The sequence below is a fragment of the Callospermophilus lateralis genome, chromosome 5 (genome assembly GCF_048772815.1).
Source record: "Callospermophilus lateralis isolate mCalLat2 chromosome 5, mCalLat2.hap1, whole genome shotgun sequence".
NCBI lineage: Eukaryota > Metazoa > Chordata > Mammalia > Rodentia > Sciuridae > Callospermophilus > Callospermophilus lateralis.
Genome location: NC_135309.1, coordinates 37,518,647 through 37,536,558, shown reverse-complemented (window position 1 = coordinate 37,536,558; position 17,912 = coordinate 37,518,647). Strand labels below are relative to the sequence as shown.

General features: G+C 53.3%; 1 protein-coding gene across 2 annotated transcripts; it reads right to left on the bottom strand.

The window, feature by feature from the left end:
• Positions 1-1,447: 1,447 nt before the first annotated feature.
• Positions 1,448-11,697, bottom strand: N4bp3 (NEDD4 binding protein 3). Of its 2 annotated transcripts, none has more exons than XM_076856500.2 (5): positions 11,369-11,697; positions 5,754-6,101; positions 4,951-5,472; positions 4,298-4,552; positions 1,448-4,129 (listed from the first exon to the last, which is right to left on the bottom strand). In XM_076856500.2, exons 2-5 carry the CDS (start codon positions 6,072-6,074, stop codon positions 3,602-3,604), a joined length of 1,626 nt encoding a protein of 541 aa, XP_076712615.2. In that variant the 5' UTR covers positions 6,075-6,101; positions 11,369-11,697; the 3' UTR covers positions 1,448-3,601. The 2 variants fall into 2 exon arrangements, with proteins under 2 accessions (XP_076712615.2, XP_076712614.2); XM_076856499.2 differs by having other exon boundaries at positions 5,754-6,098.
• Positions 11,698-17,912: the final 6,215 nt, after the last annotated feature.

The window sequence follows — 17,912 nt, the reverse complement described above, 5'->3', positions numbered from 1 at the left end:
CCTGAGAATGACATCTGGCCCAGAGGGAGGCCCTCAAACACCCCCATAGAATGAAAATAAAATAGTAACTAGCTCTGGAACCCCATGCTTGACATAGACTTGCCACAATTAGCTCAGAGTTAGAGCCTTCCCTATCTTCCCCACTCTCTCACCTCAAAGCCTTCCTACTCAGGGGAGGGCTCTGGTCACCCTGCTTCTACATCTCTCCAAGTGCCTTTTGGGGCTGGAACCAGAGTGGGCTTGGGGCGGGGGGAATGGAAGTCACTGATCTGCTCTGGCAATACCCTCAGCTCATTGGAGATAGAGAAAAACCAAGAAATATAGCAGCTTGCAAAGAGCTGATGGAGAGACATATGGACGTGTAAGCACTGCAGAGGAGGTAGGTAGTCCAGGAAGGACTTCCTTGAGAAAGCAAGACCTGAGCACTTCCTGCCTTCTGTGTGCAATGGACACCAGGAGGCAGCCCAGAAAGACAGCTGATTCTCTGCCTCCCTGGCCAGGTCCAGGACTTACTCAAATCCTCACTTCTTTCTTCCACCCTCCAGGTAGCTCCAAAATGGTGCCCTGCCTCCCCTCCCTGTGTCTGTCCCTCCTTGCAAGTCTTTCAGTCCAGGATCACCTGCAGAATGAGGTAGAATGTCCAGAGGGCTAAGTCAAACTGTGGAGTTCACTGAGGTTGGAAGGGGCATTGCTATCAGTGATCCTGGAGACCAGAGTCAGAGACCTTCCGTGAGGGGTTAGGGGCCCAGAGAGCTGCTAGAAAGTGTAATACTTAAGTGAGGATCAGAGGCAGAGAGCACAGTGCAGATCTGGCTGCCTGGGTCAGATCTGCTGGGGAAGGGGATTCCAGGGGAAAGCTGAGCCTGACAGCAGCAGCTGAGGGCCCAGCCAGAAGCAGAAGGGAGGGGCTTCCCCAAAGCAGTAGCCACAACAGTGACAATGACAGTGACAGTGACACTTGTGATCAGCTGGCCCCAGAGCCACTCAGCCTGCCTGGGGACCAGGGAACTGGTTTGCCCAGCACGGATGAACTAACCGGTATCTGGTTTTGAGACACCCCAGCTTTAGCTCTCCAGCACCCTCCCCCTTCTTCTGGGCCTGGCCTTGGTTTCTGGCACTGCTGCCAAGTTTTGGTACCGCCCACCCACTCCCCGCTGGCTGTACTGGCCGGCCCAGCTCCCTAATTACTGGGTGGAGAGCTGTTCTGCAGAGCTGGTATACCAAAAGGTGGGCCCCAGCCACTCTGGGACACATGGGCACCCAGCCTAACCAGCTCCTGGTCACAGGGAGGAAGTAATTTAGGCTTCAAGCTAGCATGCAGGTCCAGGAAGTGGGGAAACCTCAAGGGGTCCATTGGCCCAGAGATCTGGGTTTAGAGGGGCCTATGAAATAGGAATACCCTTAGATCTGTGGAGACTAGCCTGCCTAACCCAGGTACTTCACCTTTCCCTCCTCAGGCATTAGACCTGAGCTCAGGAGTGGAAGTAAATGGGTCTTAGTTAGGCTCAGGGCTCCGTCCTGGACACAGGATTGACCGAGGCCTGGACAGTGGAGCTGCTTCCTGGCAGAGGGAGAGCCGGGAAGCAGCTTTCCCAGCCTCCAATTCAGGAGCTGGCTTTTGGAGGCCAGGTGCCCCAAACACACCTCCTTGGGCACACCCACCACCCACAAACACATCTGCCATTCACAGGGCCATAAACACAGCACCCCCAGACAAGTCACACGCTACACTCATGGCCCCCAAAAAGGCGGGGCCCATCAACTCATGTGCCACAATTCCCAAGGAGGATGGGATGTAGTCCACACTCCAGCAAACTCTACAACCAGGATCCACCTACTGGGCCTGATGGGGGGCATGTCAGGAATAGCCAGGGAAGACCAAGGGTCAGCCAAAGGGAGCAGCCTGGGTTTCTACATGAAGTACTTTTTTATTTGGGGGCAGGAGGAGTACTGTGATTTGAACCCAAGTGTGCTTAATCACTAAGCCACATCCCCAGCCCTTTTATTTTTTGAGACAGCTTAGGGCCTCACCAAGTTGCCACAGTTGGCTTTGAACTTGTGATCCTCTTGCCTCACCCTTCTGAGCCGCTGGGATTAGAGGTGTACACCACCATGTCTGGCTACATGGAGTACTTCTAAGAGGTTCCCTGAGTGGCCCTACATGAACAAGGATTGGAGGGCAGATGACTGTGTGCTAGCTACCCTTAAGCAGGAAGCACATCAAATTCACCCTGTGGCCCCAAGCTCAAGGGTCCAACCAGAGAAACAGTAAGCACTAGATGCATGGTAGCCACTCCAATGATACATGTGTAATAAGCTGAGCTTCTCTCAAAAGATAGGGAAGACTCCACTTGCACCAGGTCACCACCTGGAGGGGAGCAAAGTCCCAAGACTGCTGAGGGACTGGGGTAGCTGTGGGTTTTCTAGAACCTGAGACCATCAGCAGGAGTGCAAGAAGACTGACAGTTCCAAGGCCAGGTAAAGAACAGAGGTGGGAAGTGTGGGGCTGCTTCTTCAAGAAAGAGCTTTCCAGAATACAAATTAGATCAAATCTCATTCCTACCTAAAAATACCCAATAGCCTTCCATTGCTTATGGGGAAATGTTCCATTCCTTCCGGTAAGATCCTTTACCAAATAACCCACAAGCTTTCCCTGCCAAGCTTCTCTGCACCTTCCTAAACCTCCCCCTCACCCACCCATGAAGAGAGAGGCACACCACAGCTGGACAGAAAGATAGGAGGTGGGCTCCAGAAGAGGTAGAGCTCACAGGAGCTTTTGGATGCCCCCACAGGATGCTGTCTTAGGCTGGCCCCAATCCTGCAGAGGCCTGGGCAACCAGGGCCCAGACTTTCCACCAAAAGGAACATTTCATTTCCTTGAAATGCCTTTTGACTCGCCCTTTTGTTTTTTTTTTTTTTTTTTGTAGTTCCCTAGTATTGTTCCTTCTGAAAAATCCACTGGTGCTGAAGAAAGGAATTTCAGCCCACACAGCAGCTAAGGAACTGTGTAGTACTGGAGCAAGGAAATAGGATGCCTCCACTCTCCAACACATATGATCAGCAGCTTCACAGACAGGCACAGGGCACACCTCCCAATGACCATGACCATGAAAGGAGCTACAGGCCAGGTCAACTCCCAACCCTGACTATCCACAAAACTGGACTCTGGTAAGGGCAGGCTCAATATATCACCCAGGGCCTCCTCAAAGAAAAGGTGGTTTTATTCTGGAGGAGGCCAATGTTTCCATCCCAGCCTCCTTCCATTAAGGAAGGCCTCAGCCCAGCTCTCCAGCCACCCTCCCTTACACCTGCCCTTCCCTATCAGTGGCTCTGGATTCTCTAACCTCCTTCATTGGGCCACACCCACTCCAAGGAGCAGGGCTGGGCCCTGCCTGGGTGCTTCTCTGCCGGAAGGGTCTAACCCTGGCTCTGTAGCCAGCACCTTATCCTGCCCATCGCCCCCCCCTGGATCCTTCCTCTTGGGGGCCTCCCATCCCTGGGTTGGCCTCTGCACATTCTGCCCCAGACTAGTGAAAGGGAGGGGTCAGCTCTCTCAGAGCATCTTGGACAGTGCATCTGCTGATAGCTTGCTCTGCTGGCCTCAGATCTTGGAGGACTCAAGTCGAGGACTCCAGGGCGTGGGGGGCTCCCGTAGTGCCCGCAGCTCCTGCTCCAGTGCCTGATTGCGACGGTACATGTCCATGTAGCCCCCCTGGATCTCCCGCTGGTAGCGCAGCACCCGCTCCTTCTCTTCCTGCCAAGTCCTCCGTTCCTGCTCAAAACGCAGTGCCTGCTCCTGGCCCCGGAGCCGTTCTTGCAGTAGCTCGGCGCGCAGGTGTTCAGCACCACCTCCAGCCTCACTACCTCCTGCCTCCCCCAGCAGCCCTCTGCTCTTGCAGTCATCGGTTTCACAGCTGCCTGGGGCTTCCTCCCGAGGAGCCTGTTCCTGTAAGCTGCGCACAGTCTCACGCAACCTGGCCAGCTCTGCGTCCTGAGCCTGGGCTTGTGCCCGGAAGCCCCGAAGTTGCGTCTTGAGACTAAATATCTCAGCCAGTTTCTGTGCCAGCTCTGCCTGGGCTTCCCGCAGTTGCTGCTTCAAGAGACTAATCTCTGCGGTCTTCTGGCACACCTGGGAGATGGGGGGACACAGGATGAACAAGGGCCAAGCAAAGCAGCTTGGGGCCTCCTTGAAGACCCAGATGCTCCAAGGTGTGGAGAGCTGGTTGAGGGAGGGGAAATGGAGAATGGGACCAGGGCAGTGGGGATGGGTGTTTCTGAGTCCCTGGCGGTCTCTCACCTCCCATCGGGCTTCCTCCTCTGGTCGGCTGCTGGAGTCGGCCTCTGGAACTGGACCTGGGGGCCGAGGCTCAGAGGTCAGGCCCTGTTGAGCCCGGAGCTCCTTGCGCAGCCGTCGCTGTTCCTGCTGAGCCATGAACAACTGCAGCTGGAGGTTGCGCTCGCTGCGCTCAGCTTTCTGAGCCACCTCATGCAGCCGCTCCACGTACAAGCGCTTCAACTCAGATAACCACAACCGCTGGCGCTCCTCTAGCACCTGTCACGAGAAAGAGGTTCACAGTAGGGCTGACCAACCATGCCTAGATTTCCACAGGGCTCCGCCCCTTGGATACAATCCACCTGTGCTCCCATAGCTCACCACCACCCTAATACTTTCTCCACCAATAACTCCTTGGGCTGTTATTGGAAGACAGAAGCCAAGACATCTACACTCCCTCTTTTTTTGAGACAGGGTCTTACTGTTTTGGCCACGCAGGCTGGCCCTGAACTCAAGATCCTCCTGCCTCATCCCCCCAAGTACCTGGGACTACAGGTGTATGCTACCACACCCAGTGTTTCCCAGAGACATGTGGGTGAACCATCTGGGGTCCCTCAGTCTGGCTCATACACCAATGCCAAGGGACAGAATAGGACCCTAGGATGGGGCTCACTCACCTGTGTGAAGGGGTTGGAGCCATCCTGGTCTCCAAGGTCCCTCTTGAGATCCTCACAGGTCTCAGGCAGCAGGGCTACCACCTCCTCTGCAGTGGAGCAGGAGAATTCGTAGGGGGGCGGTGGCTCAGGCAGGCAGCTCAGCACAGCCAATGGCCCAGCCTCCTTGGGGCTCCTTGAGGCCCGGTCTAGGGAGCCCCCAAGGTGGTTAATGTGGCCTAGGGAGGAGCTGAAGGGGCTGGGTCCTGTGCCAGGACTGCGGCCAAAACTGCCCCCACTGGAGGAATCAGACAAGCTGGGCTCAGGTTCAGGGCCGCCCTCATCCAGGCTGAGGGCATGCAGCAGTTGTGCACGAGCCTGGCTGGCCCTGGGCCCTGGACTCAGGGGTGGGTGGCAGGCCAGCGTGTGCAGACTACCATTGCTGCGCCACAGTTTCTGACCCTTGTGGGCAGCCAGGCTCTGCATGGAGAGGAAGCCTTTCCCGGTACCTGCTGTAGGCTTGAACACTGATGGGCGGATGCGGCACTGCCAAAAAGAGAGGGCAGGTGTGAGGGAGGTCTGTGAGTATAGTAAAACTCTGCTCTCCCCTCCTGATGCTCCTGCAGCCCCTGGAAATCCTCTGTGAGAACATGGGGCACATGCCACCAGGAGGAATTAACCAAGACTCAAGCCAGTCTATGGCAGGCTTTCCACATCTTAGCCCATCCAACCTTCATCCCATCCTAGCAACTGGGTCTCCAAGGAGGCCCCAAGCTGCCCATCTCCAACTTCCCTGTGCCACATAAAGGACATCAGCAGAGACACACCTTGTCAAAGCGACCCCGCTCAGGCAGTGAAGTCTTGCTGAAGTCACCAGCCCGAGGATGTTCCCGGTAGTAGAGGGTAGCATAGTCAGCAGGCTCATTCCGAGGTGCCCGCTTGGTGGTCTTGCCATCCTTCTTGGGGAGGTGCAGATAGCTAAGGAGCTCACGCTGGCCCAAACCTTTCCGGAGGAGTCCATCAGGTTGGCGAGAGCCTCGAGACCCAGCAAGTGCTGCCCGAAGCTCTTCAGGGGAGAAGTCCTGACGTTCCAACAGGCTGCCCACGCTGCCCATGGCAATGCCAGCAGGGCCTGGGGCTGTGGCCATGAAGTTTCAACAGGGCACAGGCAGCTGCTTCAGGGAATCAGGAGGTTCCATTAGGAGCAGGTGAGCACTCACTGCCCAAATCCCCAGATTCCCTAAAACCAGGCACTTGTCATCTGCCAGCTCTTCTACCTGCCCAGGCCCAAGAGAGGCAGATGTGGGTAGGAATCAGAGACAATGTCAGGACATGACTCCCAAACTGCCAAGAGAAAGGGGTTCAGGTCCCAAAGCCTCCTGCTCATCTAACATTCAGTTGGAACACCAAAGGGACAGCTCCAGTAGCGTCCTGTGTGCAATGTGGAAGCATGATAAGTGGGTATGGTGGGAGGAAGACCTCAAGTAGTAGGACAAGGGCCCACCTCTTGAGACCAGGCCAGCAAAGAGCTAATAGAGGACGGACTCAGGCTGTCTGACCCTGACCTTGCTAACTCTTCTGCCAAGGTCCCGACCAAATTTGTTGAATGGGGAGGAAGCATAGCGAACCAGTCCAGAAGGACTCTCTATTCCTTCCAATTCCCAGATGAACTCTTTTTTTTTTTTTTTTTTTTTGGCGGGGGGTGGGGTGGGGGGACAGGGGGAGCTACTGGGGATTGAACTCAGGAGCACTCAACCAATGAGCCACATCCCCAGCCCTATTTTGTATTTTATTTAGAAACAGGGTCTCACTGAGTTGCCTGGCACCTTGCTTTTGCTGAGGCTGTCTTTGAACCCGCAATCCTCCTGTCTCAGCTTTACAAGCTGCTGGGATTACAGGCGTGCACCACCACTCCCAGCCCCAGATGGACTCTATTTCTTCTCCTTCCCTTGAGATAACCTGTCCAGCCCCTCTTCCAGTAAAGGGTCAGAGCTCCCTCAGGGAAACATCTGGCATGGGTGGGGTTGGGGGCTACAGTGGGAGGGATACAAACAGGAAGGGCCCACAGGGAGGAAGGATGACGATACAAACAGGAAGGGCCTAAGGGAGGAACAATGGTTGAGTTTTCCGGAACAGGTGTTCAGGTCTGGGCAGTGGTGGGAGGCAGAGGGAAGGGGCAGCTAGACCCCTGCTATGCCTGTGGTGCTGCTGCTATTATACCAAAGCCCACCACAAGGCCAAACAGGTTTCATATCCTGACCTAGAGCAGAACCAACTGGTGTGTGACCTTGGCCATGCCCCTAACCTCTATAAGCCTTGGTTTCATGCATATGTACAATGGCAATGATAGCTCTTATCACAGAGGGATGCTGGAAGGATAGGGTGAGATAACATGACAAAGCACGCTGTCCAGGGTCTGGCCCGCAGCCAGGGTCAACACAGGCTGGCTGAAGCAGAGCTTAATCACACACAAACACTGCCAAGTGACCAGGCTTATTCCCACCTGTGCTGGGCCTGACACACTGGAAGGTGAAATGGGTGGGTACCTAGGGTCCCCAATGGAACATGTGCTCAGCCCAATGCCCACCCTAACGCAGATACAAATGTCTTGTGTGAATGCCTCCTTTTCTGCCTCCTACCCCACTGTCCCTTCTCCCATTCCAGAACAGATGCCCAGCAGGCAGGCTGCAGCTGAAAGTCCCCCACCACCCATCCAATATACTTCCGGGACACCCACTCCCACCCCAAAACAATGGTCCTTAGGAGGCTCCATCTTCCTTAACCATTTCCAGGTTTTGTGTTTGTGGAAGACAAAGCTCTCTGAGAGGGAGAAGGAGGGCGGGCCCTGTCCCCTACCCCCACTCTACAGCTCTCAACCACACCCTGGGCAAAAATAATCTTCTCAGTCTTCTTCTCCCAGACCCCAGCCCTGAGGTGGGGGACAAGACTGAGTCAGTACACCCCAGCCCCAGGAGATTCATCCAGCTAAGGAGTCACAGGTGCTGGGCTCCTTCAGTGATAAGGCACTTCCTGTGACATAGTTAATGTCCTTTTCTAAAGGTAAGGCCTCCAGAGCTCAGTGAAGTGAAGTGACTTGTCCAAGGTCACAGAGCTACTGGGGTGAGGATGCCTGAGATTCCAACTCCATGACTACCTAATGTCTACTGGGGACCCAGAATGTCACCCACAGCCAAAAGACTGAAAGTGAGTCATCTTGCCTCCCCATCTGACAGCCCCTTGCTACAACACCTCTGCCCAGGAAGACAGTACTCTATTTAAATGTGCACTGATCTGTCACTCCTTCTCAGAGAGAGGACAGCAAAGAAGCTGATCTCCAGCTGCCCCTCCTTTTCTCTCTGTGTGGGACCCTAGGCACTAATAATCTCCCTTTGACATGCCTCAGTTTCCACATCTTGCCCTGCCTTCCTGCTAGGGTTACCATGACAGTCAATGTCAAATGGAAGTGAAAGGATCTTGTGAACAAATTGTTAAGTCCCGTGTGACCAGGGGATTGGGATATTGGCAGTGAAGCCAAATATGCCCACCTCACCCCAAACCCATACCACCAAGCCTTCCCCTGGCAATGCTCACTTCTGTCCTCAGGGATAAATAACTGACACGCTGACACTATGTGTCCCAGCAAGGGTCTCAGGTCCAGGGGAGCAGCTGTAGCCATGGACCATAACAATGCCTATGAATACACAGGGAACACAATGTCCCCACTCAGCATGGAGAAACCTATGGTACAGGACACAGGATAGCCATAGTATCATGCACAAGGTCACCACATAGCACTGAGCACCTTCAAGGACACAGACATAACAGAGGAACACCCCAGCATGAAGACTGAGGGGTCCTCCCGCACCTGGCTAGGAATGTGTACGCACATGTTGGTGTGCTGATGCTGAATGGGGAGTGTGAGGCCAGCTATTAGAAGCAGTACAGAGATTGAAGGGCACAAAGAGTGCCCTTCCCTTTGTCTTTCCTTAAGCCCCCACCCTCCACTGTCCACCCCTCCTGGGTAACATCTCTAGCTATTTTCTCAGCTTCCACAGCAGGGTTGAATCCCTTGCTTCAAGAAGGCTCCATTCTGCCTAGGTCTCAATCTAGGGACAATCGCTTTTCCTAAAGGATCCATCCCACCTCCACACCCTCCCCCAAACACACAGACATTCCTCCCTTGCGTTGCTTGGAAGCCCAGGGGAATGTCTGCTCAGGTCAGGGCTGTGAGGCGGGGCTGGAGAGGATTTGGTGAAGGAGGAGGGCGGGAGAGACAGCAAGAACCATGCAGTCTCCCTGGGACTTAGGCACAGAAAGACAAGAGAACAGAAGTGCCTGGGCTTCTGTGCCTGCCCAGATCTCTGCACAGAGCTAAAAATCCACCACCATCCAACTGGCTGGGTTTAGGCTAGGTCATTAGAGGGACATCTTTCACAGGCCCCAGATAGCTCCAAAAGGGACTTTTCATTCCTGTTCCCCTCCCACTTTACCCCCAAGATCAGCAGATGGCATGGATAGCCCTGAACATAGAGGCACAGCTCTTTTGAACCAACCCTTGGTAGAACAGTGCTGCCCTGGCCACCAAGCAAAGGAAGAGAGGACATGCAGTGGGACATTCCAGCTCCAGACCCTGAGGACTATCCCTTCTTCGAAATGCACATAGGAGGGGAGTATTGACACCCCTCACTTCGGAAGAGGAAACTGAGGCTCAGAAGGGGAAATAATGTGTCCAAGGTCATGATCAGCTGCATAGGAGAAAGTGCACAGGCTTCCCGGATTCTCTGACTCCATGCACATCCCAACCCCCTATGGGTGAGTCCTGCCAGCTTTGGCTTGGGTTAGGCCTTCCAGAGCCCTGGCCCCAGGGGAGGGTCCCACCACCTGCTGGAGGATCAGCCAGGCTGAGGGGTGTGTCTGCAGCTGCCCCAAAGGAATGAGACTGGAATGTGGTCCCAGCTCCAAAAGAGGGGGCAGTGTGTGATGGGGCCTGGAGAGGGAATGGGAGAGGCTGGCATACTCAATCCCCATGAGACACTTGAAGAGGCGCAGCCTGGCAGCTGACCTCTGCAAGCAACTGACCTGTGCAGTCATTCACAGGTGCACAGCGCACTACAGTTTTTCTCAGCCCTTCCACTTTGTTATCTCATTCATCTTCACAACAGCTAGTGGAGGCAGGCAGGGCAGTGATGACCCTATCTGGACTTTACAGCCTAGAAAGAGGAAATTAATTGCCCCAAATCCCACAGTGAGAGGCGATCTCAACTGTCTGGGCAAAGCCTTCTGTACTGCATCAGGCTGTCTCAGCCAGGGGTCACCTTCTATGGACATTGCTGTATTATGTAGACTGCCCAGCCCCCTCCCCCCCCCACCCCGGCCTGTTTCTCCCAAGGGCATCTGCCACCAGGCTAGTTTGGATGGAAGTCCCTTTGGCCTGGGATCCCTCCTGCCTGGCCCTGAGGGTCAGGAAGAAATAGTGGAAGTGTGGCTGGCTTGAGGACTCCAAGCTCTGGAAGCTGCTAGAGGCGGTGGCGGGAGCCGGCTGGCGGCATTCATTCAGTCTCGCACTTAACACACCCACACGCAGCCAGTAGGCAAAGGAGTCCTGCCTGGGAGGGCACTGGAAAGAGGGTGATCACAGAGCTCAGAAGGGTCTCCTGCCTCTGCTCCTGCCCCAGGACGGCCAGGCCCAATCTCTTCCTATGGGCTGGGGGTAAGGGTGTCTCAGTTCTCCTTCCGGATATATCTAGAGCCCTAATTTCCACCGGGTCCTAGACTGGCCCTCGCTTTGGTCAAAGGCTCTGGCCCGGAATGGTTCAGTGTCTAAATCGCCAAGACCCAGGAATGTTCCCTATCCTCAAGTCCGCAGCTGTCGCCGGGACGGGAGAGGGACCAGAGGGAGAAAGGAGGAATACTGGGGGCGGGGCGGGTGAGAGGGGAAGGCGGAGAAGAGGAGGTTGACATCCCCCACAGAACTGTCCCCGGGAAGGCAGTGGAGAAGGCAAGGAATCCCCAGAACCACTGGAAGTCCTCGAGCTACCTAGGAGGCGAGGTGGGGGGACGCTCCCCTTTCCTCCTGCTTCCTGGGGCCTGACGCGAGTCTCTGGGCAAGGGGGGCGGAGGCCGAGGTCAGACTTCTTCGCCAAGGGCGCCTGCCCCGCCCAGCGGTGGCGCAGGGGTCCTGGGCGATGTTCCAAGAAAAGCGCGTTTACAGGGGTTGCAGAGAAGAGCGTAACCTGCCGCCCGCCTCTCCAGCGCAACCCGGCGCCCAGGAGCTGAAGACACCTGGGCGCACACCGCACGCTGCCATCCCCGCCCATTTTTCAGACGGGAGCTTCGGCCAGCTAGGGGTTGCAATGTGGCCAAGGACACCCGAAAAGCGAGAACTCGGCCACCCTCCCTGCCCCGCGCGTCCATCCTCCGGCCCCTAGCGCGCCCCACTTACCATGCTGGCGCAGCGCTCGCCGACCGCCGCTCCGCGCCCGGGTGCGCCGCTGTTTCTTTGGGCGGATTTGAACCCTCCTCCGAAGCGCCGATTCCAGCAGAGACTGCGAGCCGAGCCGGAGCGGCCGTGAGGCAGGCACCTAGAAAACGCGGGCGGCGGACGGGCGGACAGGCGCCGGAGCCGGATTGGCGAGGAAGGGACGCGATCGGCGGCACTCTCTCGCCTGCCCTGGAGGAGGAGGGAAAACCCGGCCTGACTCACCGGCGCGCGGCAAGCCCTGAGCCCGGCCCCGGCCCCGGCCCCGGCCCCCGGATGTGGGGGGCGGGGACGGGGGGACAGCGCCCGCCCACCGGTAATCCAACCTGAGCCCCGCCCCAAGTCGGGGCGCACAGACCAGTACTGATCTGCTGGGGCCTAGGGTCCCTTAGCTGCTGTGCACCGCTCGGCTGCCACCTCTGGGCGCGCCGGCTCGGACCCGGGTGGGTTCGAAGCCTCCAGCACCGCCGAGGCCCCAGAAGTCTCCTGGCCAGCTCGCCCGCTCCTCCTCCCCCAGTTCCTCCTGTCCTCACCCGCCTTTCTCTCTCTTGCCAGAACTAAACAGCTTCGGAAGAGGCTCGTTGAGTCCATCACCTCTCTGATCCTTGCCGCCTCCTATCAGGTAAGCACTATTTTCATTTTTTGAGACTGAGCCAAAGTAGTACTCTGAAAGGTAAAGAGATTTGCTCGACGCCTTCAGCTAGTTTTCAGCAGCTGATTTGGGCACTGGGGGGGTGGGGGTTGGGGTTTTTTTAATGTAGGGAATTGCAAATTCAGATGCCTTCAGGGGCCATATAATGTAAATGAGTCGAACCGGGCTGGGTGAAAGACGACAAAAATAGGTGGAAACAAAGACAGAGCTGGATACCCAAAGGCATTCAGAGTCAAGAGTTAAAACATCATATCATCCTCAAAAAGTTAAACACGGAGTTACCATATGCCCCAGCAATTCCATTCCTAAGTATATGCCCCAAAGAATTGAAAGCAGGTACTCATACTCTGGTTTTCATAACAGTACTGTGCACAATAGCCAAAAGGTGGAGTTGTCAGGCTGATGAGGGTAACAAAATGTGTTCTACCCATACAATGGAATATTATTCAACCATGAAAAGAAATGGAATACTGATTCATGCTACAACATGGACGGATTTCCAAAACATTATGCTAAGTGAAAGACACCAGATACAAAATGCCAAGTGTGGTATGATTCTACTTACATGAACTAGGTAAGTCCACTCAGAAAGCAGATTAGAGCCAGAGGCTGTGGGATGGAGAAGTGAGGAGGCATTGCTTAATGGGTATGGGGTTTCATTTGGAAGAGGAAGTAGCCTGGTTTATGGAATACTCAGGGAAAAGAAATGGGCCAAGGAGGGCTGGGACAGCAGGGAGAAGACTGGATGGTGGACACACATGAGATAACTTGAAAGAAGAATTGACTTGTCAGGGCAGGGGTTATGGCTCAGTGGTAGAGTGCTTGCCATACATGTGTGAAGCACTGGGTTCAATTCTCGGTGCCACATATAAATAAATGAATAAAATAAAAAGAAAAAAAAAAGAATGATTTGTCTTAGCAAGATATTCCCTAAAGAGTAGAGGGAGAGGAAACTGAAAACTCAAGAAACAGGTGACTGAGCCTGGCAGGTGGCACATGCCTATAACACTAGCAACTCAGGAGGCTGAGGCAGGAGAACCATCAAATTTGAGACCAGCCTGGGCTACTTAAACTCTGACCCAAATAAAAAGGATTGGAGGGGCTGGGGATGTGGCTCAAGTGGTATGCGTGCGGCCCGGGTTCGATCCTCAGCAGCACATACAAAGTTGTTGTGTCCTCCAAAAAACTAAAAAAAAAAAAAAAAAAAAAAATTAAAATTCTCTCTTTCTCTCTCTCTCTCTCTCTCTCTCGCTCTAAAAAAAAAAAAAAAAAGGATTGGAGGGTCTGGGGTTATGGCTCAGTGGTAGCACCACATAAAAATAAATAAAATAAATAAAGAATGTTAAAAACATCTTTAATTAAAAAAAAAAAAAAGGATTGGGGACATAGCTCAGTGGTAGAGCACCCCTGGGTTCAATCCCTAGAACTGGGAGGGAAAAAAAAATAGGTGCTGAACACCCAGAGAAGGCAGCTACAGATAGCAGGCAGGGGTGCAGAGCTGGGGGACAGAGGGAGAGAACAGCCTGGCTCTGTCTAATAGGTGTCATTCAAGGAAGCAAAGATCAGGCCCCTCGGCCCCTCCAGGACTGGATCAGGTGGCCTGTCTTTCCACATCCTGCTCAGGATCTGGGCCCCAGGCTGTTCAGAGCACACTCCCTTCCAGAGGCTAGGGAGGTGGCCTGGCACATACTGCTTCCTACCAGGCTTCTCCTGAGCCCTTTGAGGTTGTTTTCCCTGGTCAGCTGAATGGGAAGTAGCACAGCAGAGGGGTCCAGCTGTCCCTTTTCCATGGCCTTAGCACCCCATGCCTTCCTCTGCATGGTCCCAAGCATGAAGCATAGGGCATCATATTGAACTTTTGGGTGTCCTCAGTTCATTCTCCAGTGGAAAACCTGAGGCCCCCAAATGCATCTAGGAGCAGAGTTGGGCCTGGAAACTGAGACTGCCTTTCTGAGGCCTTAGAGAGAAGAAGGTGGACTGGACAGAGGTGAGAAGTCTGAATCCAACAGAAACCAGGCCTCTGTCCTACCTCCCCAGACTTCCCTGGACAGTATGGGAAAGGCCAGAATTTTGGCAGGGAGTTGGCAGGAGGTGAGGTTGGGGAAGGCATGTACTCATTGAACTTCATTCACCCTTCTGGGTGTGCAGGGCAGACACCCCAGCCTGGGGCCACTTGCCCCCAGACTTGACTTTCTTAAAGAGTTGGCTGGAAGGCACACTGACCGGATGTCTAGGGTGAGGCACTTAGGGTACCAGGCCAGGGGAAGTGAAACCCAGCTCCCTAGATCTGCCCACTGCCTAAATTGGCTAACCTTGGATTGAACCTCAATTTCCTCATCTCTTCAAGGAGATCATAGTTTGGGAGGATTAAGTCAACTAGTGTTTATCTAAAAAGCACACCTCACAGTGCCTGGCAGATGGGTTAGTCCCTGGGAAGATTTGTCAGAAAGACAGGGAGCCTGTCTTGAAGGAAGAGTATGTGCTGTGTACATTCAGCACGCACTGTCATCATCACGTATCTGTCAACCTGGTCCAGGTAGTTCATTCACTCATGTTGCCTGCAAGTGGCCAGGACCATACAATCCTGGGGCACATGGTGAGGAGAAATTTCTCTCATCTCTCTGGTTCTACCACCTCTGGCCTCGTTACCTTTCTCTTGTTAAAGTTAGTTATATTGCAACAGTCCTTCTGAGCTCCCCACCACCCAGCTACCTCCCACTCTGCCCCAGAGGGAGCCCATGAGCCCACACACTCTGTCCCCACTCTCTTCTCCCTGAAAGTTAGAGTCCCAATTTCAAGACTGGTCCTGTGACTCCCTTCAGCCAGTGCTATCGCGCCCGCACACCTCTGTTCTGGGAACTGCCGCCATGTCATCAATTGTAAATGACTGATTGTTGGAACTGTCGTGGCACCCCCTTTCTCCACAGAAAAGTCTTAACTGAGCTTCTCCAGAAATCTTTACCATGGCTGTGTTTAGGACTGTCAGCAAAAGAGTCTACAGAAGAGTTCAATGTAGATAAACTTCCAATTTTTGTGTTGCCCTGTTTTACTTGGCCACTGGCCGGGAAGAAATCAGCACTCCAGGTGCTGGACACCCCCTTACTAGTTTTTCACAAACAGTATCCATAGTTTGTAGAAATGTGTAAACAAGGCCTCTGGCCTTGAGCTGGGGCTTCACAGAGATGTCTACATTTTTCAGATAAGCCCTATTGGGCTCCATGGTAACAGCTGGCAGGGGGGAGGAAAAAAAGGGGAGAAGAAGCTCTCCCCTTCTCAGGTGTTGTCCTCGAAGGGTTAACATGCCCAGAACAGTGAAAGGAAAAAAAAAACTGCTTTCATGTGAACTTCTGCAGACTGTGAACTTCTGAGCCCTTCCCCTTACATGCTGGGTATAAAACTCTGAAACTCCCTGAACCCGGGATTCAGAGGATTGATTGATTACAGCAAAAGCTGTGCCCTCTGAACCTGGCTGCAACCAAATAAAACTGTTTCCTGCTGTCTTCAGAGCCTTGCCTCATCTGTCCCTACAACAGAATAATCCATTAGGAGCACCCACTGTCCTTAAGGCCTGTCCTCCCACCCTCAAGGCAAAATCAATCACCCTTTCTACCACACAGCTCCTCCCCTTACTTTCTTGTGGCTGGAGTCACCCCCCCACCCACCAGGCGCCCCAAGCCCTTATTCCTTTCCATAGTTCAGGATGCTATGTAAGGTGCAATTCTCTGACCCTTCTTGGAGCCTCACATTATGCAGGACTTCCACGTATACATAGTTAAATATGTTTTTTCTCCTGTTAATCTGTTGGGTTTTTTTTTTTTTTTTTTTTTTTTTGGCGCGGGGGTGGGGGGTGGAGATGTGGGGTTTGAATTCAGGGGCACTCGACCACTGAGCCACATCCTCACTTCTATTTTGTATCTTATTTAGAGACAGGATATCACTGAGTTGCTTAACTGTCTTGCTTTTGCTGAGGCTGGCTCTGAATTCACAATCCTTCTGCCGCAGCTCCTGAGCCTCTGGGATGACAGGCATGCGCCACTGTGCCCGGCTCTCCTGTTAATCTGTCAATTTAATTTGTAGACCACCAAAGAACCTAAGAGGGTAAAGGGAAGCTATTTTTTTCCTCCCCTGCTCTTCCAGGACCTAAGAGTTGGCCATGCTCACCTCCAATCTACCATCTATCTGCCAAAAGCAACTTCATGGCTGTTTTCTATCAGTAGGAAGAAAATGAAATAAGGTATCTCTTGTGCTAAATTCTGGGTTCAGCAGGGCCCAGTGGCACACACCTATAATCCCAATGGCTTGAAAGATTTGAGGCAGGAGGATCGCAGGTTCAAAGCCAGCCTCAGCAAAAGCAAGGCACTAAACTCAGTGAGATCCTGTCTCTAAATAAAGTACAAAATAGGCTGGGGATGTGGCTTAGTGGTCAAGTACCCCCGAGTTCAATCTCCAGTAGCCCCCCAAGAAACCCCTAAATTGTGTGTTCATCACTTTCTGGTGACCTTTCTGAGCCCTAGATTCTTGGATTGGTACAACAGGACAAATCACTAGGATTAAATGTCATAACTCGGGTGAAGGAAATACACTGGATACAGGGACTTGATCGCTGTGTGTGCTCCACCCTCCCACTGCCCTCCCTTCACTCCTTGCTCTCCCTTGCCCCCTCATCCCCCAGAGCTGGGCCAGGCCCCCAGACTGAGGGAGTAGAGCTGGATGTTGCTGGAGAGGCATTTTCAGATCAGCAAAGAGCAAACTAACAGATATGCCTGGTGTCCATCCTTGCTCCTGACACTCATTCCAAAATGCTCTGAGCCTGTGTCACAGAGATGGCTGTTAAAGTTAAGCAGTAGGACCCTGTACCTAGGCAGGGGCTCTTCCCCTGGTCACCCTCACACCTGGGGTGAAAGTGGACTCCAGGACCTGGAGTCTTCCCTGAGTCACCAGAACTGAGGAGGGGCCTTTGTTCACAGTCAGCTCTCCCTCCCCAGGTGACCTGGGGCAGCCCCAGGCAGGCAGAAGGGGTGGAAACTGGGAGCTGCCAGAACTTGCTTAAGTACCTTCCCTAGGGCAGGGAGCTCAGAGGAGCCAGCCAGGACTCCAGGGTAAAGTACACCGGAAGTCCAAGCAGCCCAGTGGCCTACTACTGGGTTTCCAGAAACCTGGACCAGCAACTCCACAGCCAAGTCCAAGGTCTGCAGTCATCCCAGGTGGAAGAACTCTGGAGACATGGATTCCAGTATCTCTGTTGTAGTGATTTATGATGGGGGGTGGGGGTGAGGTGTAGTGGGACACCGTGGTGGCAGAAGTCGGGAAGTCACCACAAAACTGAACAAATGCAAGATGAAAAGAGCTCTACAGATTGCTTGCATGATAGTGTGAATGTACTTAACACTATTGTACATTTAAAAATGGTTACGATGGTAGATTTTATATTTTGTGTGTCTTGCAACAAATAATGTTTCAAAAAGAAAGAAGAAATATGTTCAATACAGTGAGTTTGGGTTCTCATATTTGGTGGTGTTAAAAGGTGTTGGTAGGGCTCGGGTTGTAGCTCAGGAGTAGAGCACTTCCCTCACATGTGTGAGCCACTGGGTTCGATCCTCGGCACCACATAAAATATAAATAAATAAATAAAGTTATTGTGTCTATATATATATATAAAATAAAAAAATAAACAAAGTGTTGGTAGAGCCAGGTGGTGTGGTTATACACACCTCTAATCCTCAGCAACTCAGGAGGCTAAAGCAAGAGGATAACAAGTTCAAGGCCAACCTAAGCAACTTAGCGAGAACTTGTCTCAAAATAAAAAATAAAAAAAGGTTTGGGGATGTGGTCAGAAGTCATGCACCCCTGAGTTCA